This window comes from Leptosomus discolor, chromosome 4, assembly GCF_034619465.1.
Source record: "Leptosomus discolor isolate bLepDis1 chromosome 4, bLepDis1.hap2, whole genome shotgun sequence".
Lineage (NCBI taxonomy): Eukaryota > Metazoa > Chordata > Aves > Leptosomiformes > Leptosomidae > Leptosomus > Leptosomus discolor.
Window position 1 is genome coordinate 27,375,582 of NC_141394.1, and position 27,506 is coordinate 27,403,087.

Here is a 27,506-nt window from a genome sequence, read left to right on the forward strand (position 1 = left end):
GCCCGGCCTTGCCTTGCTCCTTGCCGTTCCGCCTCTCCAATAAGTCCCTTCCCTGCCGCCGCCGAGCCGCCACAGACACCGGGCGGGAAGCAGCTCCGACGCCGAACACGGCGGCAAGGGTTGCGCGGCACGACGGCGGAGAGGCCGCGGACGTGCCAGCTCCGCTCCCCTCCCCTCCCAGTGGCACCTGCCGGCGCCCCCAGACGGCTGGTGGGATGGTTAACGCGCGGAGGGATACTGCGCCGCCGCGTCAGCGTACGCGTGTAGCTCCGGCCGCCGCCGCCATTTCGTGGGAGGGCGGCGGCGGGGCGGGGCGCGGGCTTGTCGTCAGCGGTGCGCGTCGCCGCGCCCATGGGGCTGCCGCGTGCTCGCGCCCGCCGCGCCGCCCCCGGTCGGCCCCGCTCGGGCGGCGGCGGCAGGAAGCCGTAGGGCGGCACCGCGGAGGCGCCGCGCTAGCCGGGGCGCCCGCAGGCAGCCCCAGAACCATCTTTGCCCTGCCCCTCCCTCCCCGTTCGCCGGCGCGCCACCGCTCGCGAGATCGCCGCCCTCCTTCGGCAGGGTTGGGCCACAGCACCCGTGCGGCGCATGCGCCTGGCCTGCCCGGCGGCGGCGTGTCTCCGCCCGCCTCTCCCGCCGGCTCCGCCTCCCGCCCTCCCGCGGCGTCTGGGCCTGGCCGGCAGCGGCGGTGCTGCGCTCTGTCGCCCTCTCTCTCGGGCGGGCGGTGCCTCTTGGCTTTCCCCGCCACCCCACACACCCCTCCTCCTCCCGGTGGTGACGGGAGGCGGCGAAGCGGCGCGGCGGGCGGAGCGCTCCCCCGGCAGCCTCCCCGGCGCACGGCCTCGCTGCCCGCAGGCAGGCAGGACTCCGGGCGGCCGCCGCGCTCCGGTCGGGCGCCCCCCTCGGCTGTTTCCGGAGGAAGGAGAAGCACAGCTGCCCCCTCCCCCCTCTCCGCCTTCCTCCCCCTCCTCCTCCTCCTCCTCGCTTGCTCCCTCCCTCCCGGCCCCCCCCCTCGGCGCGAGCGGAGCGCGGAGTCACCGCGGCGCACAGACGGGCCCGGCGGCGGCGGCGGCACTCGCACACAATGGCGCTGAAACGCATCAACAAGGTGAGCGCCGCGGCACCTCCTCCGCCTGCTCCCCGCTTCCCTTCCCCCCCCCCCCACCCCCGCTTCGGTCTTTATTTATTTTTATTTTGGGCTTTTCCTCCCCGCCTCACCCCTGCCCCGGGAGGAGAGGAGCACGGCCTCGGGGCTGCGCCAGCCGGGCTCGGCACGGGAGGGAAGGGGGAGGCGGGAGGCTGGCGGAGCGAGGCCGGGCAGCAGCCGGCTCCTTCCGGCGAGGCCGCGGCCCGGCTGGGGCGGTCAGGCCGCTCTCTCCGGCACTAGGCCCGGGACCTCGGAGGTCGACCAGGGCTCCGGAAGGCGGAGGGTGGGGTGGGGGGGTCGGTTGGGGCCGGGGCGGGGAGCCGCAGCTTCTGGGGACGCTCAAATGTCAGCGCAACCTGGAACCACCCCGGCGTGGCGGTGGCGTCGCCGCCACTGCCCCTCCGCCGCCGGCCGGCCTGGATGGTGCCGGTACGTGTGTGCCGGAGGGTCTTTCGGTCGGATCGCGGCCCTCGCCGGGGCAGGCAGCCGGTCTCTCGGACCGGTCTCTTCCCTCTGGCGTGCAACTTCTTTCCCGCATTGTAAGATGGCGGCGGGTTCGCCTAGTTCGGGCCCTTTCCGGGATCTCTCTCTTTCTGCAATAACATGACACACACACACGCACGTCCGCGCTCCCGTCGACTCCGGAGCAGCTGCCGCGGTGCCATCCTCTCCCCGCGTTCCCTTCCCCCCCCCCCATCCACCCCGGGGCCGGCTCGGCCCTCCCGCCGCCCGGGGATCGCCCGCCGCTCGGGGATCGCCTGTCGCCTCGCCTCGCCCCCCGCGCCGGGCGGGAGCGCGCACCGCGCCGCCGCCTCCCCGTTGCACAATCGGAGCCGGGTGGAGTAACTTCGCGGCTAACTCGGAAAAAATGCCGAGGTGATGAAAGTTTTTTGGGGGTTGTGTGTTGTGTTTTTTTTTGTTTTCTTTTCTTTTTTTTTTTTTTTTTTTGTAACCCTCTCCCCGGAAGAAGGCTCCCGGCGTGGGGTTGCGCTTGGGCAGCTTTCGGGTTTCTCGGCGGCAGCGCTGCAGGTTTGGCAGTTGCTGGGATGTAATTGCAAACGCGATGGGAGCGCAGTGGCGTTACCGGGAAGTCGCTGTTGATCTGTGCTCCTACGCGAGCTACGTGGAGCATTTACGTATTTCAAGAGCTAATAGGAGTTTCTTGGTCATCTCGTCGCCTGGCAAGATGGCAGAAAGTCAGTGTGTCCTGAAATCCATGACCTAAACTTCCGTGCATAAATCACCTTTTATAGACGATGTATAAAGTTTGCCACTTATTAGTCTTACTGTAATTTCACATCTCTTTGGCAGTGCTTGTGGGCATATTTTGGTCAAAATTAGGTTATTTATAATTTATTAATGTAAGGATAGTTCTCTTATCCCTGAAAATTTCAAATCAGTTTGGGATTAGAGCTAGCTAAATGAATTGGTTTTGAATCATGGCTACGTTCTCACAAGAATTTAAAAACAATTCCTTTTGAATCTGCCATCGGAACTTGTTCCTCTGTATTAGTGGATGATATATCACTTGAGTTGAAACACAGCTAGGATACTCCCTGGTATGCTTTGTCATCAACTCATGCTTATGAAACATTCAGGCACTGCAGGTAAGAATTTATTGTCAAGTATAAACCAAGGCAAACCCTCACGTATGTAGTAATTTGGTGGTCGGAACCTTAAACCGATTCAGCATGACTCTTGAATCAGTAAGTCATCTCCGGCTTTAAGGTTTTGGCCTGTTGTGTGTGGTCTCTTGTCCTGTATTGGTCCTTACGCTCTACAGCACTGTATAGTAGCGAGCTTCTTCCTTTACCCGGTGCTAGGTTTAGCGTTTGGTGAGGTGGTTGGGTTAAGGTTTTTTGTTTTGTTTTTTTAGTTGGGGTGTTGGTGGGTTTTTTTGGAGTATCAAATCAGTATAATCACACCATGCTCCAAGATACACTTCCAAATTCGCATGGGGTTTACAGTTTGATTTTGTATTTGCCAACCTGGAAAGTGATGTTTTGCTAGACAGAAACCATTGCTTGCAAGTTGCTTTCTTCCCAAGCATCGTTTCCAATACGAATGTTTACTGGGATTGAGGCTGAAATCCAAAAATAGCAGGGCAAATTTTGTAACAAGGCGGTTGTGAATTTAGATTTTAATCTTGCCAACTGGTAAAGCCAAAGAATGGCACTCTGTCACCGGTGAGCTGGGATCCCCTCTCTTCCAGTTGTAAGGTCACAGATCAGACCTTGAAACTCTGCTTCCTTGTAGTATGTTGTTGGCACTACATCAGAACAGGCTAAAGAGAGACCAGGACCTCAGAACATTGTAATCGCATGTAGCTGATTTAGTCTGACTTGTGGTGTTACCTGTCAGGATGAGAATTTGTTGTCTCCTGCAGCAGATGACATCCCAAATGCACCAGCGAAGGTATTTTCAGTCTGTTTGGTTGACTCTCTTTGCGGACTTGACATATCAAGCAAAATAAAATTCTTTATTATACTGGGTAAATCAGACTTTCAGTCTCTGTTAGTGTGTGTAAATTTAATCTGAAGTATCTTACACATTCAGAATACAACAACCCCTGCTTAAAACATAACCAGGAAATTCTGCTTTTGGCTTGGAAACGAAAGCACATGAGTATTCGTGTGTTATGTGTTGGGTTATCTACTTCTGGAACACCCTTTATAAAGCGCTCTCCAAACTGAAGTAGTTTTCAAGTATGTAGCCAGTCCCAGAAAGATTATATTATGTTGGAGCATCTGTGCCATCTGCCCTGAGGATAACCTGCGTTCAATTGGCAAAACTCTGCTTTTATTGATATGGTTTGATTTGTGCAAGAGTGGCAGTTGATTTATTATAACAAGTGCATACTTTTGCCATGGAATAATACAAACATACATCTTAATTTTGACTGTTTCCTTTCCTGAAGCTGAAACTTTTCTGTACAATTCCCCCCACAATTTTCAACAAATTCATGTTGATTTATGAGCTTGTTTCTAAATGCTTGATACGTGCTTGTGGCCTGTTGTCTTGGTCTGAAGTGCCGAGTGGTACCTGCTAAACGCACATCCTGCAATTGCTGCGGCATGTTGGTGCTTCCGGTTTGCGTGATGATGATCCAGTAGTAGGGAAGCATTTATGTAGGAGTAAGGAATTGGGAATGCGTAAAATTGAGAACTTGGGGACATTACATCATTGATATACATTCATTTTATCACTGCTACATGCATTCATTAAAGCAAGGTAGTATAAAAGGCTGAAGTGCTGATCTTGATAATCTAAAAATAGAATTAATACAGGAGATGTGTGCCTGAAATGTCTTGTCTGTGAAATCCTTAAGAAAACTTGTGCCTGCTGTGGTTTATGTCCATTTGGTTAAGCATAGCACAAGCCAGCATCATTATGTTGGGATATTTATTAGGAAATCTTAAGTGGAGTTGGCATCCTGGAAGCTAAAGGCTGAAGGTGGCAAAACAATTTAGCACTACTTAAGTACAGATAGAAGGCTTCCATTGACAGTGGTAGAGTGGAGACTGAATATTTTCCTCAAGGCTATAGCCTCCAGCACTATTCCTAGATGTATAACTAATTGCAACTTTAATCCCCCCTCCTCCAGATGCTCATAATAAGAAATGCTACTAACTCTGGAGATATCCATAATATTTTTCAGAGATTGGATGTAATATGCAGCAACAAAGGCAGCGTGGAAGTCTACATTAGTTTAACCAAAGGTGAAGCTTTTGTAGAGGTGAATCAGTTAGAGACTTATAAAGTCTGCTTAGTACTTTTGTTTTAAACTGCTACTCTCTCCTTTTGACCTTCCTCTGAAATTTTAAAAAATTAGCTTAACTAGAAAAAGCTGTTTGGAATTAAGTTTTCTTCTCTGGATGAAACCTACAATATTTTTTCAGGCAGTCTTGGGTTTAGTTTGCTGGGCGTACTCAAAATAGTTAAATAACTTGAAGTTATGTGATTGATCTTATGCTTTGAATGAATGTCTAGAAATAAGTCTGGATTTGTCTGTTTAGGGGCGTGGAAATTTAAGATTAACTAGATAATGAAATTATGTAAGCTTAGTTGAACATGCTTTAAATCTTTGTGAGTGCTCTCTGTATATATTGAATTACCTTTTTTACTTTAGTTAATTCACCTTAACTATTTTGAGTATCTAGGGGTAGGCTTAGGTCCTGCCTCAAGTAGACAGTGCAGTGCAACTATGGCACTTGCGTTAGACAAGGGTCGTGTTGAGCCAGAAGGCAGCGATTGATTTTAAATCTGGTATTTCAGTAATGGAGTTTGGGAAGCGCTAGTATTGAAGACCTTCAGTGGTTTTTTTCTAAAAGTCTGGAAAAATTTGCTCAGCCTCAGATGAACGCTGTCATTGCTTAAATTCTGTTTAAGATTGAGCCTATCTGAATAGTCAGAAGTGACATTTATACTGTGAAATTAGTGTCATTAAAATGGAAATAATGCTGCTTAGTTGGGTAGGTTTGATACCTGTATTCAGTTCCAGTATTTACTATTAAGGTCTTGGATGTGTTTTAAGAGCTGATCATTTTTTATGAGAGAGGAAAATTGATGCTTCCTTAACTAGAAAGTTTGGACTGCAGTAACTTAAAGATTTCCTCTGTTAATTGGGCGTTGTGCTTGTGAAACAGGTTCCCAGTCAGCATGGATCTTTAAATGTGTGCATTGGAATGGGGGGAGAAGGGGATTGTAATCTCACTTAAGTAATTTACAGAACTTCAGAGATCAATATTACATTAGATGGGTACTTCTTGCATACCTTAAAAACCAAGTTCTCCAGTATGTTAAGGATTTGGGTGGGATAATGTACACCATAAAAGGTTGCCCAGCCAACGTTTTCTTTATGATCATTCCAGCTTTTAAAGCTCTGGTTTTGAAAGTAAGCCAATGCTTTTGCTGTTATTCCCTATGTGAGTTTCTTTACAGAAGAGCTGATGTAGAACTCCACAGAATGAGCTCCCTTCAACTGTCTCCCCAGTCTGTAACAAGCTCTGAAGCACTAGTGCATTTCTTTGGGCTCACACATTAATGGGTAAAGGAGGGGGGAAGGATGTAAACAGCTGTAAGTAGCAGCTGTGGAATACAGAGCAGTAAACTACCTCTTGCCAAAGGCATCTCTGTTCCTTGTGGAGGCCACCTCTAGCCTGGCATCATCCCCTACCCACGGATGTTTTTTCTGCACCCACTGGGTGGAACTGTTGGAGAGAGAAGATGGAGGTTCTTAACCTTGTCTGAGATGTCAAGTGACAGCTGGTAAGGAGGAGTGGAAAAGGGTAGAGCTTTTGTCTAAGTCAGATTAGAGCATTGATACATGATCACCAATAAATCTTTCTGTTGCAAATATTAAGGTTTTGCCACTTTAACTGTCTGCCCTGTGTTCTTGTATAGGTCCCTCCCCTGTGCATCAGAGCTGGCAGATGGGAATGTGTAGCCTGCACTTCAGCATTAGGTCTGATATCTCAGTGTAAGCTGACTTTTGTTGATAGTTTAGACTAAGATGCTCTGGCTTACATTGAAAAGGCTGAGTTACAGGCGTGCGTTTTCTCCTGTGACTGATGTGATGTAGTAACCTGCTGGTATAATATGCAGGGAAAAAAATAGGGCAAGAAATTAAAGCAGCAGTGAAAATTATATACGATTGCTGTCAGTAGTGCATTTTTATATGCAGTTGTTTTTGTCAAGTTGGCTTTATCAGAAGAGTCTTAAACTGTGTTGAATTGCTTGTGCTGGACAGTTTTATAAACTTCTTGAATGTAAATTTAATGCCTCAGACTCTAAATGGAAAGTACAGGAGCTTTTTGAAAAAAAAAAAAATCTCTTCAGCGGGCTTTTTATTGGGCCCTGATCCAATACATTAAACGTGGTAGGTTGTGTTGGGAAAGCTTTGCGAACAAAAAAAAAAGGAGTTAAAATTACATTCGCAAGTTTAAATTGGTGTTTATGCCTTTGGCAACTCTTCATAAAATGCTTGGATATAGACAAGATTTAATGCTGAAAAATGGGCCAAATCGAGCATTGCAGGATTCAGGACTGAAAGCTAAATAGATGGTTGTTTTTTAATTTGATTAAACATTGTTCAGAGCCTTCTTACCAATAGTAAACTTCAGTATTAAAATTTTGTGTAAAGGAAGCCTTTGTCTGAATCTCATCCCTTTGAGATGTGCGATATGCTGGGCATCTTCAAGATCTTCTGCAGTTTTTTCCAGTGTGATTGTGATTGTTTTTATTCTGGTTTTAAGAAAGCAAGATGGGAGGGTTGCAGACCGCTTTGCAAATGTTAGAGCCCAGTAAAAAAAGGAGGAGACAAATGTTTAATCCTTTCCACAAGCATCTGGACACCAGCGTTGCAAGCTGAACTGAGTGCAGATGCTAAAATGCTTTAGCTCTTCCTGATGGAGAGCATGAGGATTGTGTTAAGTGCTCAGTTAACTTTATAGTGAGCCTTCTCTGTAACCTGGAGCCTTCACTGGAGTTAGGTTGGCCAAGTGCTCATCACTTTTGTGAGCTCTTCCAAGAGCTCTTTTAAGTTTCTAGTAAATATGAGTGTCCTGCTCTAAGGCAATATTCCTCAACCTTTGCTGGCCTATTTGGATAATAATGCCAGATAATTCTCTAAATCAGATAACTGCAAAATTTGTTTTACCTTTTGGCCTTAGTTTTAATTTCTTCTTGCCTCGAATAATATAGGAGAATCTCCTGAATGACAATTTGACAGATGAACAATGGCCCCCTTCCATTCCTGTAATTCAGGTTGCAGTCTGTTCATAATTATGCTTTTAAGCACTTTTTCCTTCATCATTTTTTTCTTTTAGCTTTTTAAAGACCCTTGTGGACATCAGTGTTCTTCAGATAGCCGAGGGTGGAACTCAGCTGTAAGAGCAGCTTCAGAAAACAGTTTGTGATTTATTTTTTTTTATGCTCTGTTGGCTCAGTGTGAGCTGATTTTTGTGTGTGACTGTACCTAGTCCTGTAGACAGGCCCTTAGTTTTGCATCTCTGCCACTATCTGTTCAAAACACAGAACCATTATGAAAGGTAGTTACATGCAATAGCATAATATGGTACAGCTGTAGATAAGCTAGTGTAATCATCCCCACATAGTTGTGTTTATGGAATATACCCTTATGGTATACTGCAGTGGGTTTCATATGCATCCTTGGATTTATACAGAACGCGGACTGGTAAAAGTAAAGACAGATTTTTAAAAGGAGAGCTCATTTTCAGAGGTCATTAGGATAATTAATTAGACTACAGAATAATAGATTACACCTAAACAATGAATTCACCACACTGGTTACAGATGTGGTGTTACTTGTCAGAATATTAATTTGATAACTTTGTTACACGATCCTCCTTTCCATACATGACCTCGAGAACATGGAGAATTCTTGTACCTTTATTCATAAAGTGCAGACTTACAGTGGTAAGTGCCCAATTAAGGCTGCTTGTGATTTTTACAAAAACTTGTGCCCTATGCAGCCGGTCCCCAAAGTTGTTGTTTGTGTAGGCTTGGCAAACTCCAGGCAGCCCCTGTCGCAGCGAGTCCAGGGCAGTGTGTGTACAGGTGCTGCTTCTGGTTGATGTGTCAAATGGTGGTGGCTGAGGTTCTGCTCTATGTTACTGTGTCCTCGACAAGCTGTGGGGCAGCGTGTTGGAAGGCTTTCATGTAGTGCTGCCAAACCCCAACATCTAATGAGTGTTAAGCTAGCATTTGTGTGGAATTGTCGATCACAATGCCAACGTCTCATTCCTGAGGTAGCCATCAGGCCAGAGTGCCTTACGTTGAATGTAAACTTTTTTCCAAGTGCATCACTTCACATTTGGCTGTACTGAATTTATCTGTCCTTTTGTTTCATGGTCGTTCTGTTTCATTTAGCTGGGTGCATCTTACTGCTTCTATTGTGGCCCATTTACACCAGTTACCTTCTTTTGAGGGCTGCATTGTAGTCCTGGGTTACAGAGCCAAAGATCAGTGTGGTTCTTGCAGGAAAAACTTCAGAGTGAAAAGTATGCTGAGTTTCAGGGTCCAATATTCAAAAGCTTGGAAATGGCTAGAATTAAAATACTTGGTTGTCACTGAATGGATAGGTAGCTAAGTAGTGCTTCATTTCACACTTTTCCCTTCAACTTACTTCAGTCAATGCGCACAGCCCTCATCCTACACTGAGCATATGTGTTTTAATAGCTCTGCTGTTGTCAGGGAATGGTAATTATCATAACACCTCAGGATTGATACGTGTATAGCAGGCAGATTCTCTTCATCTTGAGTAAGACGGCTGCTGTGGGTTTTGATTACTTTGGGGAAAACAAGGCATACCTTTGAGTTCAGAGTACAACTATAGGTGTGTGGTTGCCACCTTTTTTTCTGAATTTGTTCTGAATGCCTTTAGTGAGTAACCAGGAGAGCAAAGTTGGTAACTGAGCTGCTTTCCCCATTGGATCTGTCCAGCTACAGAGGTGAACTCTGCAAAAGATTGGAATACAATAGAGAGCCATTTTAGCTGCAGTAACTCTGAAATTGCTGAAAACCATTGCCTACATTGTATATCTTCCAAATTTCAGAACAGATGAGAAGAGCTCTACACAATAGTCTCATTCATAAAGGGCTTGTACTGAAAGGTAGGTTCTTTGAGAAGGTAGCGTGTGGTTGTCAGAGTAGTTTGTATCACTATCCAAGCACACACAGTGACTTAATTACAGTTGCACAGCAGTCTGGCATTTCCTTCCTTGAGTGTGAGGCTTTAAAACGTGAGTATGTCTATGTTTGTCTTTTAATAGACCATTATGATATTGTTGCTAGACATGGTACAAACAGCATGCAGTGTGTAACCTGAAAAATTTCATACTAAAGGCTTGAGAAGAGTTGTGAAAAATAGAACAAGCAAAATAATCAAGATAGAGACAATCACAACTGTTACATTCCTGGTCATGTTTAGGGTTTCTTAAAAACTCTTCTGTGCTCTTTGGCCCTTGCCGTTTTCTGTGATTGCTTTTCGTGTATTTTCTCTGCATGTTTGCTCTTTTTTTTTTAAGAGACAGGAACCTACATCTTTGTGTTGTGCACTGTCATTATATGTTGTTTTTATGCATTTATTAAGTGTTAGCCAAAAGGCCAGCTTGTTTGAAACCGATAATTTTCTGCTGGTTACACTTGTGATGTGTATTGTGCCATTGCTTTCTTTTTCAGCTTAGAAATCCATGTTCAGTGTTCTTTCAAACTGTTATTTTCTGCTTCCAGGGGTAATTAATTTTCATGCTGAAATGAATGTTGCAAATGCAGGTGTGTGGGATGAGGCAGTGGTTCTTTGCTGGTTGACACTTCTTAATCTTCAAACAGGCTTAAATGTTCTTCCCCTCCCCTTATAGCTGCTTCCAAGCCATCCTTTTTAAAGCTGTTTTCAGCTGTGAGCTAGTGAGTAAGACTGATGCAGTGATGAATTTTTGGATGCTTAGAGTTTGAAATATCCTGTTTGACACACAACATATTAGACAAGCACTCAAACTAAGAAATGTAAATTTTTTGTTTGGCTTAGGTGTTGGGGTGTGTTTTGGTTTGGTGGTGGGTTTTTTGTTGGTTTTGTGTGTGTGTGGTTTGTTCTGGTTTTTGGGGGAGTGTTTTGTTTTTTTGTTTTTTTGTTTTTTTTTTAATTTAAACTTCTGATTTAACTGCTTGTCACCTTTCATACCCTATAAGGTAGATTGAGTTATTGTCTGGAAACTTAAAGCAAATGAACCCCATTTTTTTTCTGTTAAGCTTTCATGACTACAAACCAGAAAGCTGCAATATATGATTTTAACAAATAATTGTGTTACAAACCAATATTAAATTTTTACGAATCGATATTAAATCTGAGTTTATGCACGTGGAGGAAAACCAGTGATCTTCTGTCACACTGTGGGAGTGCTGTTCTGACACTCTGTATTTAAGTCAGCTGCTACTATCATTAAAAATAAGCCCTGGCTATTTCCAGCTTAAACTAGAAAAATGTAGCAGTAGTGCCACAGGGACTATGAATTCTGACAAATGGGAAGAAAAGGAGCCAACGCAGATGCTGCTCTATTTTGTACCTTGCAAGAAGACAGCTGGATAGGCATCAGGCTGTCATTTCTTACTGAATTTGCTGAGGCCTGAAAACTTCTGTGAGAAAAACAACTAGTTCCCTTAAATATTTTCCTTCATTGTCTTGTTCATGCATATTTGGATGAGTTATTCTTAAATTTCTTCATCCTTTAAATGACTACTGTAATTTTTTAAATAGCTGGTAGAGAGGAGTTGTTTGAGGGTTTTTTAGCAGCTTTTCTGTCAAAAAAACCCAGCACACCCACACTTCTGTGGTTTATAATAGGGTCATAGTCCTGCATTCACACTCACACGTCAGTATTTTGGATCATCACTAGAAGTACAAGCCATATTTTCTATGTTAATTATGATTGTGTTTGCGCAAAACAAGCAAATTAGCTTTTATAAGCATTTTTTTCTTTAAAATGCTGGGTGTTTTTTTTGTTAGCTTTTTTATGAATTTATGGAGAAAGAGCAGATTAAGAGTGGGGCTGTTTCACCAATAAAACTACATCTTGCTACAGACTTAAGGTGAAACTAGCAGAAGACCATGGTGCTGAATTTATGTTCAAGCAGGTCAGGCTGTTGCAGTGATGGGGGTAGCGTTGCTGTATTTCCAGTTATTTCTCAGTTTTCCAAAACTTGCAAAATTGTACATGTATTGCTTCTTGTATATGCTACATTGGTGTTGTCCTCTATCAGTAGCAGTGGCGCTTACTCCTTAAACAGTGTCTGAATCTGTAAAATGCAAGTGACTAATCATCCTTGTGGAGAAGTAGGAACTATGAGAACTTTATATTTGGAAACTGGGACACAGAAATGGTGAGATATGCTGGAGCTATACCGGAAACCTGTGGCAGTGCCAGAGACTACTAGTCACGGTTGTAATTCAAGACTAATCCTTTCCGATAGGCATACAACACATCACTCTGAACCAAATTTGGCTTGTTGTTTCTATGTAAAGTCTTTGGAATTTGCTGCTTGGGAATTTTTTTTTTCTTAAGCCACCTGTAAAATGAAAAACTATAGCAGCTGACTCCAGGAAAATGTGGGTTCTACATTGAGGATTTTTAAGAAAGTCTGTAGTTTAGTACATCTTGACAAAGGAAAGCACTGGTGAAACTGAATGTTATCAAAAAGAAGAAGGAATATTAGAAGCATAAAGCCTTTACACTTAGAAATTTTACAGAACGTGCTTGAGAATGTTTTGTTTGTTGGGTTTTTTTTTTAATTTGAAAATACCAGATAAATTCTAAAATACTAGTTAAACTCTGCTTTGTAAAATGAAACTTAACATGGTCTTTACCTTGATGAGAAATGGGTGAAAACAGGGGACAGTTATGAGCTGATTTCTTTAAAAATGTTCTTTTAATTGATTCATGGAATGATGAAGCTTAGTTTTGATATCAGAAATATTTTTCAGATTGAATATTTTCCTGTCATAGAATAGTTACTCTTGATTGCTAAACTGACAAGGAAGGTCAGTTTGTGTTTCTGCTGCTGAGTGGGAAGCTTTAAAAAAAAAAAAAGCTCTCCCTTTCCTTGAATGAAATGCTTCAGCTGCGTTCCAAATATCACAGCCCATGTGCCTCTGCTTGTTTAGTTTCCAGTTATTCCAGTTTGCCTGTTGGATTCAGCAGGGTTGTAGCTTTCAGGAGGAGGCGCTTTTTAAAGTTACACAGAGATTCCTCTCCGGTGTTGCAAAAAGCCTCCCTCCTTTTGCGTAGATGTGAAGTGTCGCAGGCTTAACAGGGAGGCAGAACATGCCAGTGTCTGTTTCGTGTTTGCCCGAGTTCTTCCCCAACACCTCCTGCTCTGCTGAAGCAGACAGCTTTAGTACCAACTTTACTCTTCTGACCAGAGCACTTAAGCAAATACAGGACTGTGTGCGACCTCAGCTTTTTTTCTGTCCAAATTTGGTGGGTAAATTACTTGCTCTATGGTTGAAATGCTGAGTGGTGTATCATGTGTTCCTGACCTTATCTGTATTTTGGACTGCTTTGTTTAGCACAATTAGGTGTTTTCACTGAAGTGTGTTTTGGGCCAGACAAAACTTCTTGTGCCTTAGCTTATGAAAATCACAGCTTGTTTGTTCTCTGAAACAGTTTCAGTGGTTAAAAGGGGTGACTCTGTAGGGACATGTATGTATTTTGAAATGACTGGAGACTGGAATATTAGAGCTCATGTGTTTCAGGTTGTAAATTATTCTTAATACTACTGAAGTGGTTTTGCACTAATTTTTCACCAGAACATACTAAATTTAGTATTTGTCTTATATTTGCAATCCTACTTATTTGCTTTTTCTAGTTGAATTATTGATATACTCTAGTTTTTCTGCTGTATTAAAATGTTTGCCTTATTTTCTATCTTGAGTACTGATTTCTTGTTTCTCTGAAGATAATAGTACCTCTTGAAGAGCTGTCTAATCTAGTGCACATACCTCTGACAGTCCGCTTTATCCTGATCTTCTCTTGTCCTTGTCTTTGTGCTACTCATTTTCATAATTTGCATAAACTGCATGAAGAGCCTTTTCATAATTCTTAGTCCCTGTGATGTTTTTTAAAAAAATAGGATCTGATCTTTCCCGATTAAGTGAAATAATCCAGTAATAACTACTCAGCTATATTAAAATAGTAACATTTGCATCTTTCTGCTTATTCTATTGCTACAACTTATTTTAAGGGACAAAATATATTTTTTCTCTCAGATGTTGGAAATGATTGATCATTCTTAGAACTGGAAAATACATTTAGATGAGAAAGAAGCCTGATTAACAAAACCTGCTGTATTAAATGGAAAAAAAAAACCAAACAACAAAACCAAAACAAATCACACCCTGAAAATTAAAAAGCCTTTCTATCTGAAGGTTCTTACACATTTCTTGTTTGCCTTTACATGTATAATATAAATATAACTTAGCAAATTTTTCTGGAGGGGACTGAACAAACATATGGACCTAATGACTGCTATTTCATGGCAGAAAAAAGTCTATTGCAGGGACCGCTAATAATAACTGGGGAGCGTAGAGAAATGCACTCTAAATGGATTTACTGTGATCTGGAAAAAGCTGTGGCCCATGCTTCTAAATAGCAGCAGCAGTGAAATGAACTGTAATATTAACTTTATTGTGCTACTGCTTATCAAAACTTGATACAATTCTGGTTTACGAAACAGTCTGATTCCAGTGCAAAACTGAAACCTGGTTCATCAAAATTAGCATGTGTAGGGAGAGGAGATGCAGGACTAAGTTTTCTTGATGTTTTGGGGTGGGTTTTTTGGTGTGGAATTTGGGGGTTTTTTTGAGTGTATGGACTTCTACATGTTGAAGTAATGTTACTCTCACTGCGTTTGCAGGAGCTATTGTCTTGCCAAAGAACAAGGTGTTTAAGTTACAGGGAACGTAACTCTTTTCTTTTTTTTTTCCTTGTTTTGTGTTAGCTTATACTTAGTAAATTTTTATCAAGTGCAGAATTTGTGAAGCTTAGAGGATGTACATTAGAATCTTCTCAGGCAAAACAGTTAGCTGTCTGGCCCAAATACACATGTGTTTCCAGCATAATAGATATGCCTGGGTTTCTTAGATGTCTGACAAAGAAATGGAAAGTTCATGTTTTAATGGCTTGTATAGACTTGTAGCAAAATAGCTTGTATGCAACTGTTGATATATGGGAAAGGGACTGAAAGTTTTCTCTTAGGACTTCTAGATGCCTTGACAAGTGCAGGTTTATAGAAGCTTCTGAAGCCATTTTTAGATTCAAAAGAGAGCAGGGAAGAGGGGAAGGTATCTGTTAGATACTTCAACTGAAAGTATAAATTTAATTTCAAAAGACAGTATCCAAACAAGTAACTTCATGAGCATTTGAACAAATTATTGCTGAGCTTTTTTGATTCATCACAGTGATCTTGATACTACGCAAGGACTCCTCTGTCTAAAGTTTCTGTTTTAATTCCCAGTGTAATGGGGGAGTTAACTGTTTCTGCAGCTCAGTTATTCAGAATTTTAACAGCATAATTGTCTTAAATGTGAAGTTTAAAGTAAAAAACAGAGATATTTTGCCTCATTCCAACACTTGTCAGCCTTTTTAATTCCGTGTCTGCTTTAATCTATGCAAGATATATCCCTGCTGGAGGTAGTAGGGAAAACAAAACTGAGTTTCTATGTTGGGTTTTTTCATTCTGTTCTGAGCTTTAATATTGGATGATACATACATAGCTTTTTCTGTTTCATGAAGACTCATTAATAGCTTTCTGTCTTCCCACTTCACACTTCTCTAGCTAAGACTGAAATGTTGATTAGAAAGTGGCTAGACTTTGCCCACTTCAGGCTCTGTGTCCTGATGTCCTTTCTGTCCCTTCTTCAACAGGGGTGGCTTTACAGTAGTGATATTTATTTGGAAAAGCCTAGTCATTGTGGCTGTTTACCTTCACAGCCAGTTCTGGTGGTCCTTGTGTTTTATAAAGATATTTTTTATGCTGATCTAGTGGTTCTAATAGTAGTTACCGCACGTTCTTCTGTGTTTGTATGTGGAAAAAATGTTAAACTTTTTGCTGAACATAAAGTGAAAGTGATGCGAGTTCATTAGTGTTCCTTCTCTGAACAGTTTTGTTTGTTTGTTTGTTCTTTTTTTCCTAAAGGAACTTAGTGACTTAGCCCGTGATCCTCCAGCACAGTGTTCAGCAGGTCCTGTTGGAGATGACAGTAAGTAACCTTAAGTTTTATGCTTTGCTCTGCTAACTCAAAGCATATCATGCATAGATAATAATGCGGAGTTTTTCTTTTGTAGTGTTTCATTGGCAAGCCACAATTATGGGACCTGTAAGTATTCTAATTCTTGTGATGTAATATTAAACTAGTAGTCTTGTTTAGGAGGAAACTGGGGGGTTTTGTTTACTTTTTTTTTTTAACTCCCCTTACCAGGCTTTAGTTCCAGAGGTACTCCTTACAGTGACAGAAAATGGAGGGGGAAAAAAAAAAATCAGTCTGATGATGATTTTATTGCAGGAATGTTTTATGAGGACATACATTTCAGCTGAAATGATCTCTAGAGCAATGTTACGCATTATCATTTAGTATCTAGAAACTTGGTTTGCATTTAACTTTTTCTAAAGTTTGAATCTAGCATGAACTTTGTACTAGGAGCTGGTCCCAGTGTCAGGAATTAGTTAGGTTGCTTTTGTGTGGATCTTAGAACAGAACAGGGAATCCTTATTTGGTCTGGCATCATGTGCGGAGGTCTTTAATACTTTTAGGACTAGAAGAGTAAAAGTCACTGAAGTGTGAAGTTCTGGTTATGACTGGAGGAAAAAAGTCTGTGTTAAATGGGCAATAAGTGTCTGAAACCTGAATGTGACTTTTTGTTGTTTAGTGTAAAGGTGGCGAATGTTTGCCTTTACTGAAAATGTAACCTGCAAACACTTGACATCTGGAGTTCTCAGGGCTCTGGTTATCTATGTTTAGAAAACAAAACCTTTTGTAACTTGAAGATATATATGCCATTAGACCTGCAGCCACATCATGATGCTGCTGGTGAGGCTACAGAGTAGGAATTAAATACTAGCGATGCTGAATTGCGCTGACTTTATATATTATATGGCTACAAGTGTGGTTTTAGGAAAATGTGCTTATGGGAGGTTCACCTGACTGGAAAAATGGCTCTCCATTCCAGAGTCCCTGGTCCTCATTGATTGTAACTACATACTTCAAAAAGATAATTTTTTTTTTTTTTATAGCTTTATTATGTTTAAATGGCAAGGAATCTTCTGCACTATACTGAGTATGGTTTTACGTGGCTGGTATCTGCATGGTCATGAGTTGAATTTAAATTGGGATTGTTATTTTTTGCTTCCCCTTTTGGTTTAATATTATACAGCTCCTTTTTTTCCCATATGGTTTATGTGATGTCAAAAGGTCTGCATTCCTGTTTCAGGATTGGGCAGTATCCTGGCAGAAGTGTGGTGTTAGTAGTTCTAGCGCTCCTGTGGTGTTGCTCAGTGCCTTTAGTAACAGATGAGGATTGTACAACCAGTCATCTGACCTTCCACCTCTGCAGAAGGACATTATACAGGCTGTGATTTTCTTAGCTAGATGTAAGAGAGCTTGCATTGGTTTAACGCATTCTAAGAGGGGTTTCTGTAATTGCTAAAGTGTATCCCGAGAATACATGTGGTAAAAGGGTTGCTCTGTGGCTCCTCAAGGCCTCACATAGTATCTGTTGACCAAATACAAGAGGTTGTATCTTTGATTGCTACATTTTCAGCAGAGAATGGATTAGGATGTAACTACATGTTTTCGGGTTTGAGTCCCTTGTCTTGTGTTGCAGAATTTAATTTTCTGGTATTTAATAAAGTAAGATGTAGTTATTTCCTTAACATTGGTGAAATGTTCTTGCAGTTAATATGAAAATTCAATTTACAAGTAATTCAGAAGTGTACTCTGTGTGTCTCAAATTAATTTTCCCTAGTCCTGAATCCAGAATTAAAAGCATTGCAGTCTTCAGGCTAAGCAATGAAATTGATAGCTCTACTTTAGAAATTTAGTTGTAGTTTCAAGTAAAAACTTCTTACATTTTTCTTCTGGTAACTAGTAATTTATGCGATCCCTATTTAGTCACTTTAGCTACTTACTATCAGCTTTTTTACTTCCACATGTTGCTTTACTGCTAACAGTTAACACCTGAATGAATTATCCCTATGACTGTTTCCTTGGAGCAGGGACATTTAAAATACTCTTCCATACTAGATTACAGTGAATTTCTAATACAGAGAAGGAGGAAGAATTCGCTTTAATCTTGATGGGGTTTTTCTGTTTGTTTGGTGGTCCTGGTGGGGTAGAGGTTTGTTTGTTTTTATTTTGGATTTTTTTTTTTGCAAGGAACAAGGAGTTAGCTGTGTATTCATAGGTTTTCTGCAGGGATGAGGAATGCCTAAGCCAAGGACAGAACTTAGGAAGGAATGGGAGACCCTTAGAGCTGCCTGTGACCACTGTAAACTTGAGTGGTTGTAACAAGCTCCAAACACAGAACTTGAGGTTTCTGAACGTGACAGGACCCCTGCTCTGTCAACTTCTTGGAGCTGTCTCAGAGGCACTTGCATGGTTTTGCCATGTTGTCCTGAGTGGATTGTCAGAAAAGCTGTTTTCTGTGAAGCTTTACTCTGAGAGATCCATACTGAAAGTGACTTGTATCACTCACCTTAGGAAGTAGTAATTGAATTTTAATTGTGTCTCTCTTATACAGGTGGATTAAACAGTTCAGTTGTTTAAGCAAATTTCCTCTCCTTTTATTGATTTAAAAACCACCTCTTCAGTGATACATAGTCCTAAAGATGATAATAAGAGACTTATTTGTTTGCTTTGACAGAATGACAGTCCATATCAGGGTGGTGTATTCTTCTTGACAATTCACTTTCCTACAGACTACCCTTTCAAACCGCCTAAGGTAAGTATTGCTGTCTCCTGTGTGAAATTGGTGCTCTTTTAAGAACCGAGTACAGGACGGAAACTGTTAGGCCCTGTGTTGTAGTATTGTCCAGTTCTCACTTCTTTTCACACATTCTTAGAGTTTATTACATGGCTAGGTCCCTCTCTGACTGCCACAAGAATGGGTATGTTAGCATATATTTTACGAGCAAATTTATATATGTCAGTTCTGCATGTTTTCAGAATGATGCTTGGCTTTACTTCTGTTTTTCTTGATTGGTAGGAGAACTCATTAGCTTTGTGTTACTGTAATAGAATTCTTACTCAGGGGACTTTCACTGTTTGGGTTGGTCTGTAGGAATATGACACTATGGGTAGGGATTCACATGCTGAATGCATAAAATCAGTGGAGGTGGTATCTGTTAGAATTTGGCAGTAACTGAAATAATGCTTTTTTGTAGCTTTATAAGCCACTAGCATTGTCTTCCAATTTTCAGTCAATATGGAAGTGCGCACTTGGAGTGACTGCAATCTTTGAAGTTCTTTAGCTCTGTGATAGCAGTGTTACCGTGGTTCAGGCACTAATGTTGAGTGTCTCCATCATGATGCAGGCACCTGTGATTAAAACTCAGCCTCATCCTTGCCCTGTCTCTGAAACAGAGTGCCTGGTAACTGGAAACCGCAAGGTTGCGGCTTGGGTGCATTTCCATGAATTTGATGCGGTTTAACTGCTTAATCCTTTTCTTTTAGAGTAAATTGAGTTGACTAATAGCTTGACTGAGAAGAAAGGATGATGTCATTGTTGTCATAGACCAACACACTCTTCGTATTCTTTTTTTTTTTTGTTGCAGGTTGCATTTACAACAAGAATCTATCATCCAAATATTAACAGTAATGGCAGCATTTGTCTTGATATTCTAAGATCACAGTGGTCTCCTGCTTTAACTATTTCTAAAGGTAACTTCCGTGAAGAAGAAATGTTTCCATCTTGTGTTGAATACTGTGGTTTTAGCTTGGATTGTCTTGAGTTCTTACTTGTATCTTGATTATTTTTTTATTATTTTTTTCCCCTTACTCATTCTAGCCTATTTTGCCAATTTTATAATGATGTCTTACAGCATTTTTAATGGATATTTGGGGTTTTTTGTAACACCTTCTGCTACATGGCTGTTTAAGGTCCTGTCTGGCCACTTACTTGCTTCAGTATTCTTAGCAGAGCTTACTAGCTTGGTCCCAGAGGAATCTGCCAGCATTTGGATTGAAACAGGCCTGTGTGGTGTATTTGAGCTAAGGCTGAGAAACTGCTTGTTTGCAGCTGTCCATGTAGATGCACACTTGCATATTAATTTAAAGATTAATTTCAAGTCAGTTTTAATAATGAAATCTGCATAGTTTTTTGGTTGAGTCTGTCTAGAATTACAGACAGTTATATTGGCGTATCTCTGTGGTAGATGAATCAAAGAAAACTGTTATTGATACATGCTGCTTTCTGCCACTGTGCACTGGCATTTTGTTACATCATGAACTAAGCTTACTGATTCTACTTCAGGATAAATTGGTGTTGTGCTGCAATAGAAGCTTTGTAGCTTTCCTCATTTTACTATAGTAAAAAATTCTCAAATATTTTCATGATGATCAAATCTTGTTTTGCCTCAAAGCCACTGGTCAAAGTGGCTTCACAAGATCTATCAAAGTGTTCCTTTGTCTATAGAACTTGTAATTCCTGTCTGTCCAAGGAGTACATTTGTGATTTGAATGTGGTTTCCCTACATTATAATGCTGTCACTATTGTTTTTCTTTCAAAGCTGCTGTGAGAGTAGAGGATGAAGTCCTCATAACTGCCCATGACAGTGTTAGTTTTTTGGTTTACAACATATGTGTAGTTTTATCACTGTAGACCAGGGTATTGCTACCTTACATAAAACAGAGAAAGAATTCAGTCTGATTTTTTAAAAAATAATATTTTGAAGATGTTCTAGTCTTAGTGATTAAAACCATGGAATATTCTGGTCATCTGAATACATAATGTGCTTTTGTTGGCTGCTATGTTGCGTCATAGTACAGGGGACAACAGTGCTGTTCTTGTGTGTGCTTACTGACAGCTGTAAGTATTGGGAAATAGGAAACAAACAGTTCTTACGAACTTTCGAGTCATTCTGGGCTTTTTATTTAGAGCGGATTACAAATTTATATTGGCCGTATATTCAGGAAAAGGCTTTTTAGGTTCTTAGGTTCTCTTCTGTGCTGACATTGTGCTAATGCAAAGATCTGTGCTCCGTTGTTTCTGAGATTGCTGCTCCTGTTTTACTGTTGAGAATTCTTTTTGATTTTTTACAGTTCTCTTATCCATTTGTTCACTGTTATGTGATCCAAATCCAGATGACCCACTAGTGCCAGAGATTGCACGTATCTATAAAACAGACAGAGACAAGTAAGTACAGCATTGTGTAAGACTAATATTTTAACAAATTGTATAAAAGTGTATTGTCAGACAGCGGTTGAGTTGAGTGAGCCTTGTGTGAAAATCTGGGATGCAGAGAACTTGTGTGTCAAAGTACCACCTATTCTTGGTAGTGCGTAATTTAAAAACAAAGGGGCTTAGTATCTTTGACGTTGTGGGTAAAGGAGACTTATCTTTTTCTCACATGTGTGGCAGTATTTTAAAGTATGTATTGCCCTGTTTTTTGCTTACGATGCATAAATAGAATATAGTTAGATCTTCACAATGAGGAAAAGATAGCTTTGTTATTTTGGAGCTTTCTTTTGGTAGCAGCTTGGCCTTTAGTTTTGGTGCTCCCCTTGAAAAAAGGCTTCATAACTTTTTTCCTGTCTGTGTTGAAACAACTCTTTTTTTTTTTTTTTTTTCCTTACGTGTTTTTAACATTTTGCACAGGTAGAATTCTTTGAAGTGACTTGGTTTGTTTTTTATATATATATATATATATATATATATATTAATGCTAAATATACTTGTCCAATTAGGTACAATAGGTTAGCAAGAGAGTGGACAGAGAAATACGCTATGCTGTAGGGTAAGAATATCTGCACATTATGGTGCATTTAACAAAATGGAAACTTGTCAGCACTTGGGTGCTGCATGCTCTAAGGCACTGGATTAACTAACAGATAATGGATGCACCAGTTACTGAACTTGGATATTTAACAGCTTGATCTGTGATTAGTGTGAAATGTATTGGCTAGTCACTATTTCTCACAGATACTGCTCTTGCATGGCCAAAAAAAAAAAAAAATAAATGCAATAATTATTGAGTTTTGAGCCAGCTTGTCAACTTGTTCTGGTAAGTACTTACCCAGATTTTGTCAGAGTTTTGTTAAAAGTGATGCACTGTAGCAAGACCTCATGCATAGACATGGATGAATTTAGACAATCCAAATTTCAACCTTTTGTTACTCAGCAGTGTCTGTCTTCTACATACAAACTAGGAAAACGTATGGGGATTATGTTCTGCTTGTGTAGTTGAAAATTAACTTCTTACTGACAAGCATGGAGTTAAGTATAAACTAATTGTCAGCTCAATTCCTGTGGAAGTACTATGCTTAAATATTCTTTTAATGTCCTTTTTAAAATTGTTTGAGCAGTATATTCATGTGGAAACAGAATATTAAGTGAAGAACTACTTAGTGTTGTTTTACTCTGAAATGGGAAATTTAACGTTCTGTATCCAATTATATTATTAACCAAGTAACCGTTACTTATGGCATGCTATACTCTAATCTTTACCTAAGGACAATATTTAAACAAAGTGCTCCCCTTACCTCTCTCACCCCAGGTGGTCTCTGTTCCTTCCCCTTCAGTAGTTTTTCACAACAGACTTCCAGCAAATCTGCTTGTCTTGAAGTGTTTCATTTATATTAGAGAATATCCTAATCAGTCTAGGGAAGGATTTGTTCTGTTTCTTCAGTTCAAGTGTACATTAGTATACAAAGAGTCTTGTCTTAGTGTGAAGAGAACAAAGATGGGGATAGTGATACTTCTTCATTAACTGTTTAGGAAACTGTCATTTTCATGCTGACACTAATTCAATTCCTGTTTTTGTTTGCAGATACAACAGAATATCTCGGGAATGGACTCAGAAGTATGCCATGTGATGCTACCTTAAAGTCAGAATAACCTGCATTATAGCTGGAATAAACTTTAAATTACTGTTCCTTTTTTGATTTTCTTATCCGGCTGCTCCCCTATCAGACCTCATCTTTTTTATTTTTTTGTTTACCTCCTTCCATTCATGCACATGCTCATCTGAGAAGACTTTAGTTCTTCCAGCTTTGGACAATAACTGCTTTTAGAATCTGTAAAGTAGTTACACAAGAACAATTGCCCAAGATTCAGAATTTTTTTTAATGGAGCATGTGTATTATGTGGCCAATGTCTTCATTCTAACTTGGTTATGAGATTAAAAACAAACATTCCTCACTGCTCTAACAGATACTGAAGATATCACCTGAAGGGGGGAGGGGAGATGGATGTTGAATTTTCTCCCATCAAAGAAGTAACATTGCTGTAGCAACATCCATCTTGTTCCAAACCTTCCAGTGTTAGAGAACTGAGGTTTTATTATATACTTTTGCTCATAACTGATGTGTCTGGAGAATTGGTACTGAATCTATAGCATCAGCAGAACAGAAAATGTGATGTATCTTATGCATGTCAATAAAGGAATGACCAGTTCTTGTTTTACAGAGAATGGAAATTGGAAGTCAAACATCCCTTGTATTCCAAAATAGGGTCTAAGAACATTTTTGTAATTCATTTAAATTTTGTTAGGAGGCTTGGAGCTATTAGTTAATCTGTCTTCCAAAACACTGTTTAATATAGCACTGAATAAATGATGCAAGTTGTCAATGGATGAGTGATCAACTAATAGCTCTACTAGTAATTGATTTTATTTTCTTCAATAAAGTTGCATAAACCAATGAGTTAGCTGCCTGGATTAATCAATATGGGAAACAAAATCTTTTGTAAAAGCAAAGCTGGTTTTTGTATATACTGTTGGGATTTGCCTCATTGTTTAACATCAAATAATGATGTAAAGTTCAATAGAGTGAATCTTTTGCCATTTTCAGTTATAATGCTCAGTCTGTTGCAGGTTGACACATTGTTCGGCCTGATGTATGCAGAATTAATAAGCTAACATAGTAGTGTAGCCTTAGTAGTGTGCTACACTTGGTGCTGGGAGCCCAGCGTTCAAGGATGGACTTGGGACCCAGCAGATCTGAAGTGGTGTATTGTGGAGATACTTCCTGATGCACCTGTGTTTGCTGACTGAGAACCTTTTTCTTCACCTTGTACACTTGACAGCTGAAAGATCTTAATGTGGGAGTAATGATGAGGCAAAAAAAATATAAAATAAAGTACTGTTTTGATGTGGGAATTGTCATGAGACTGTGTTGAAGTGACTTTACTATGTGGGATGTTCGTTACCATTGAAAAGGACTTGTTCAGCCATGCTGCCATTTACATTGATGACTATTTTAATGCAACAGACACTTTCCTCATGTCAGGTGACTAAACGTGAATAAAGACTCATTGCTATTGGATTTTTGTTCTACAAGAAACACTGTCTTGTGCCATTAGTTTATCTTTGCAGCAACAAGGGCATTAAACATCCGGCTCTCCTCTTTCCTGCCCTCTTCTTTCATATTTTTCCTTGTTTGATTTTTTTGGTCTCCATTCTTAACATCCATAGCTTCATTTTCTCTAGTCTTGTACTATCACTTTATTGTGCATCTGTGACTTCGCACTGGCACCACTTTTGCACTGCTTATAGTTATGTACATTCTGATTCCTTGTCCCCACATGGATGTGGAAAGCTAGATGTAAAATAAATGTTAAACCTTAATTTTTATAAAAATTTGAATATGTAGTTTGGACATGGTTTGTTCTGGTTCTAGATTATGAACTTACTTAAAGTCTAATTGGCCTCAAATTTAGAAGCCTGGGCTCTCTTTAACAGCGCATGACTCGCTGAGATGACGTTCTGAAATTTGGTGAAGTTGTCGTCCGTGCTGTATTTCTGCTTTGCTAACCAAAGAGTTTTGCTTACACCGTTTTGCTGGAAAATTGGATATACTTAAAATACAGCTGCCAGTAACATTACAACTGAGGTAGAAGTTGCTATTTCTAAGCTTACAAACATGTTGCTCTCAACTTTTTGGTTATTATGTTAATTTGATGCTTATTGCTTTGTCTTGGAGTCATAGCCACTGAAATCACTTAGGTGATCAACTAGAAAGATGTTTTGTGATACGTAAGGCACGAGGCTTTATAAAGCTCAAGGAGGTGTGGATGAGGGAGGGTCAGAGAAGAAGATAGTAAAATGTCATGTGGAAGATGGAAATCTTGTTTGGACCACTATGTATTTCTCTTGTACATACGTAATGGTCCTTCTGTGATAATTTTCTGTAATTAGAAAGCCTGTATTTTGATGAAAGAATGATGGGTGAGTTGTAGATGTTCTATATGCATGCCGAGACTTAAATTCTTATCTTTGTGAAGTGGGAAATGGCAGATGTTTTGTCCTTGAAGCAATCTCAGTAGTGTCTGGTGCAGGCTTCCTGTGGAAGTTACGTTTGGGCTTGCTGTTAAAGGGGGGGCAAGGGGAGGAGCTGGTTAACATGAGCTAGTAAGGAGATGATGAAAACTCAAGAACTTTTGCCAAAACAAAAAGCTTAGTAAGTGATTACCTCAATGAGTAATCTGCCTACCAAAACCACAGATAGTCTGAGAAGTATGTAGTAGATCTCTGTTACTGTGAAACATGGAGGAAAAAGAAGACTTTCCGTTTGAACTTCGTGTGAAAAATGAAGGTTTTAGAAAACACTGGAGTGAGTTGTCTGGTCCAGCTCTGTTAAAAGACTTATTTCAGGATGCAATAATATCTTCAGACCACCGGGGCCAGCTCCATCCTCAAAGTCTCGGATTGAACAAAATCTCTGGGTGTTTGTTTGTTTGTTTGTTTTTTAATGGCTTTTGTTTGAGAGTATAGAGAACAAAATGTCAAGCCAAGGCACTTAGATTTAACAAACTTGTAACAAGGAAAGAAACTTACACTTCAGTATTGTTTCTGGAAATTTTTTTTTAGGATTTCTTGCTATGTTTAAATGAGGTTTAAGTTTGACAACACAGTTCTGGTCAGCTTATGCAAGTTTCACTTGAAAAAGCTTTCAGTGATTTTAAGCACGTTTTTGAGTCTTTTCAGAATGCAGGAAAAACTTGATCTGCAACATCAGTTAGGGGTATTTTTTTTTATTGCCATGTCTGCTGATGCACACAGCATCATCTGTGTTGGTGGAAAAAATTAGTATAAACACATTTCCACATGTGTGCGTAAAAACATTCTACTGAGTTGCACTGTACGTAGTTTTTATAGCGAGATTATAATAGATGCTAACTTTGAAAAGTTTGGCTTTAGGCACAGCACCACAGTAAGGTGCAGTTTCAATGGAGGCATGGAACTACAGTCTGGCAAATCATTAAAAGACAGCTAGTTAGTATGTAGGTGTGCAGATGTATTATACCAGTCCTGTTAGGTTTGATAATTGCTTATACAGAAAGAAATTCACATTAATTAACAGATAATGGCTTAAGCATTCACAGCCAGAAATGTTCTAAAGTGACTTTTTAATTGTATTATTTTCTGCAGCCTCCCCTCAATTGTTCTTTGTAGCCATGTCATTTCAAATCCTTCATTGTTATAAAAAAAAAAAGTATTTTACAGGCATCATCATCTGAAGCAGATCCCATAGGTCCATTAGATGTGAGTAGCGATTCAGAAGAAACCTTCAGTTCGCAGGTCACTAATAAAACTTAGAGCGTGGTAGAAGTTGAAATTCAGCTGAAGATTTCTTGCCTCTTTTTTTCTTTATAGATGTCTTAAAAAAATAAATAATTAATCGAGTTTTTCCCTCATTTGTGTGTAGTTTTATACATGAAAACTAGGATAAGAGACTAGAGAGTTAAATGAAACAAACTAGCACTAGAACAATGGAATGAGATAAATAATCCATGATCAATAAAGGTTCTTAAGGTATAAAGGTTATTTCAGTAGAACACAGACTACACTAATTCCTTCAAGCCTGAAAACTGAAAACCTACTACTCATAGGAATAATTTGCTTTATGCTGTTCAGTTTTCAGTGTCATTGAATGGATGCTATTTTACCTCAGTGCCTTCAGCATAAGTATAAAATGGGCATAAATTGGAGAACTGTTGGATTTGGATATTGATAGGCAATTATTGCATATTTAAAAGGTAGTTGGAATTACAGCTTGAATATTTTCAGCATAAGGCTGGGGGCTTATATATTCGGGACCAGTGCAGAGAATGGGAATGCAGGAAACAAAACTGGATAAATGTGTGATGTGAAGAGAAGGTATGGAAGGGAAAGACTGGCTGCCCGTATCACTGTGCAGTGAAAATGCGCTGCTGTCAATTCATGCCATCTAGTGTGAAAGCAGCTGTCTTCGAAATAATCTGGAATAAAATAGCTGATAAATCCTCGTTTTAAGTGTCCAGGTCAGCCTGTGAAAGAAGAGCAGTTCAGACGTAGCCTTAGGAAGAGTAATTCGGAGTGTAGACAGATGAACTTTTCTAGGTGTGTTTAGGACAGTTCATAAGTTGGTATTTGTGATTGTTTAGCCAGTGTCCATAAATTGTGACTTACTGTTCTCCTTAGTTAATGCTGCAGTAACTTTGGTCTCCTGTATCATTTAGAAGGAAGCAGTCAGTCTCCTGCAAGGGTAATTCAAAGTTGTTGAGTTTTTTGTACTGCAGTGAGGTGACATGGTTGGTTTAATGTGAATCGGTTGTGGGGCGAAGAGTTACTAGCTTCCAGGTGAGCATCAGTAACT

General features: G+C 40.5%; 1 protein-coding gene across 1 annotated transcript; it reads left to right on the forward strand.

The window, feature by feature from the left end:
* The first annotated feature begins 1,036 nt into the window (after window positions 1-1,036).
* UBE2D3 (ubiquitin conjugating enzyme E2 D3) lies at window positions 1,037-24,037 on the forward strand. Its single transcript, XM_086464783.1, has 7 exons — window positions 1,037-1,105; window positions 15,854-15,917; window positions 16,003-16,034; window positions 18,577-18,654; window positions 19,487-19,592; window positions 20,973-21,066; window positions 22,700-24,037. Exons 1-7 carry the CDS (start codon window positions 1,082-1,084, stop codon window positions 22,743-22,745), a joined length of 444 nt encoding a protein of 147 aa, XP_086320909.1. The 5' UTR covers window positions 1,037-1,081; the 3' UTR covers window positions 22,746-24,037.
* Window positions 24,038-27,506: the final 3,469 nt, after the last annotated feature.

Bases quoted from the DNA above. Each gene is read 5' to 3' on its own strand.
- UBE2D3 (XM_086464783.1), top strand. From the start codon at position 1,082: ATGGCGCTGAAACGCATCAACAAG. The intron at 1,106-15,853 runs GTGAGCGCCGCG...TTTTTCCTAAAG, and splicing joins CGCTGAAACGCATCAACAAG to GAACTTAGTGACTTAGCCCG. The intron at 18,655-19,486 runs GTAAGTATTGCT...TTTTTGTTGCAG, and splicing joins ACCCTTTCAAACCGCCTAAG to GTTGCATTTACAACAAGAAT.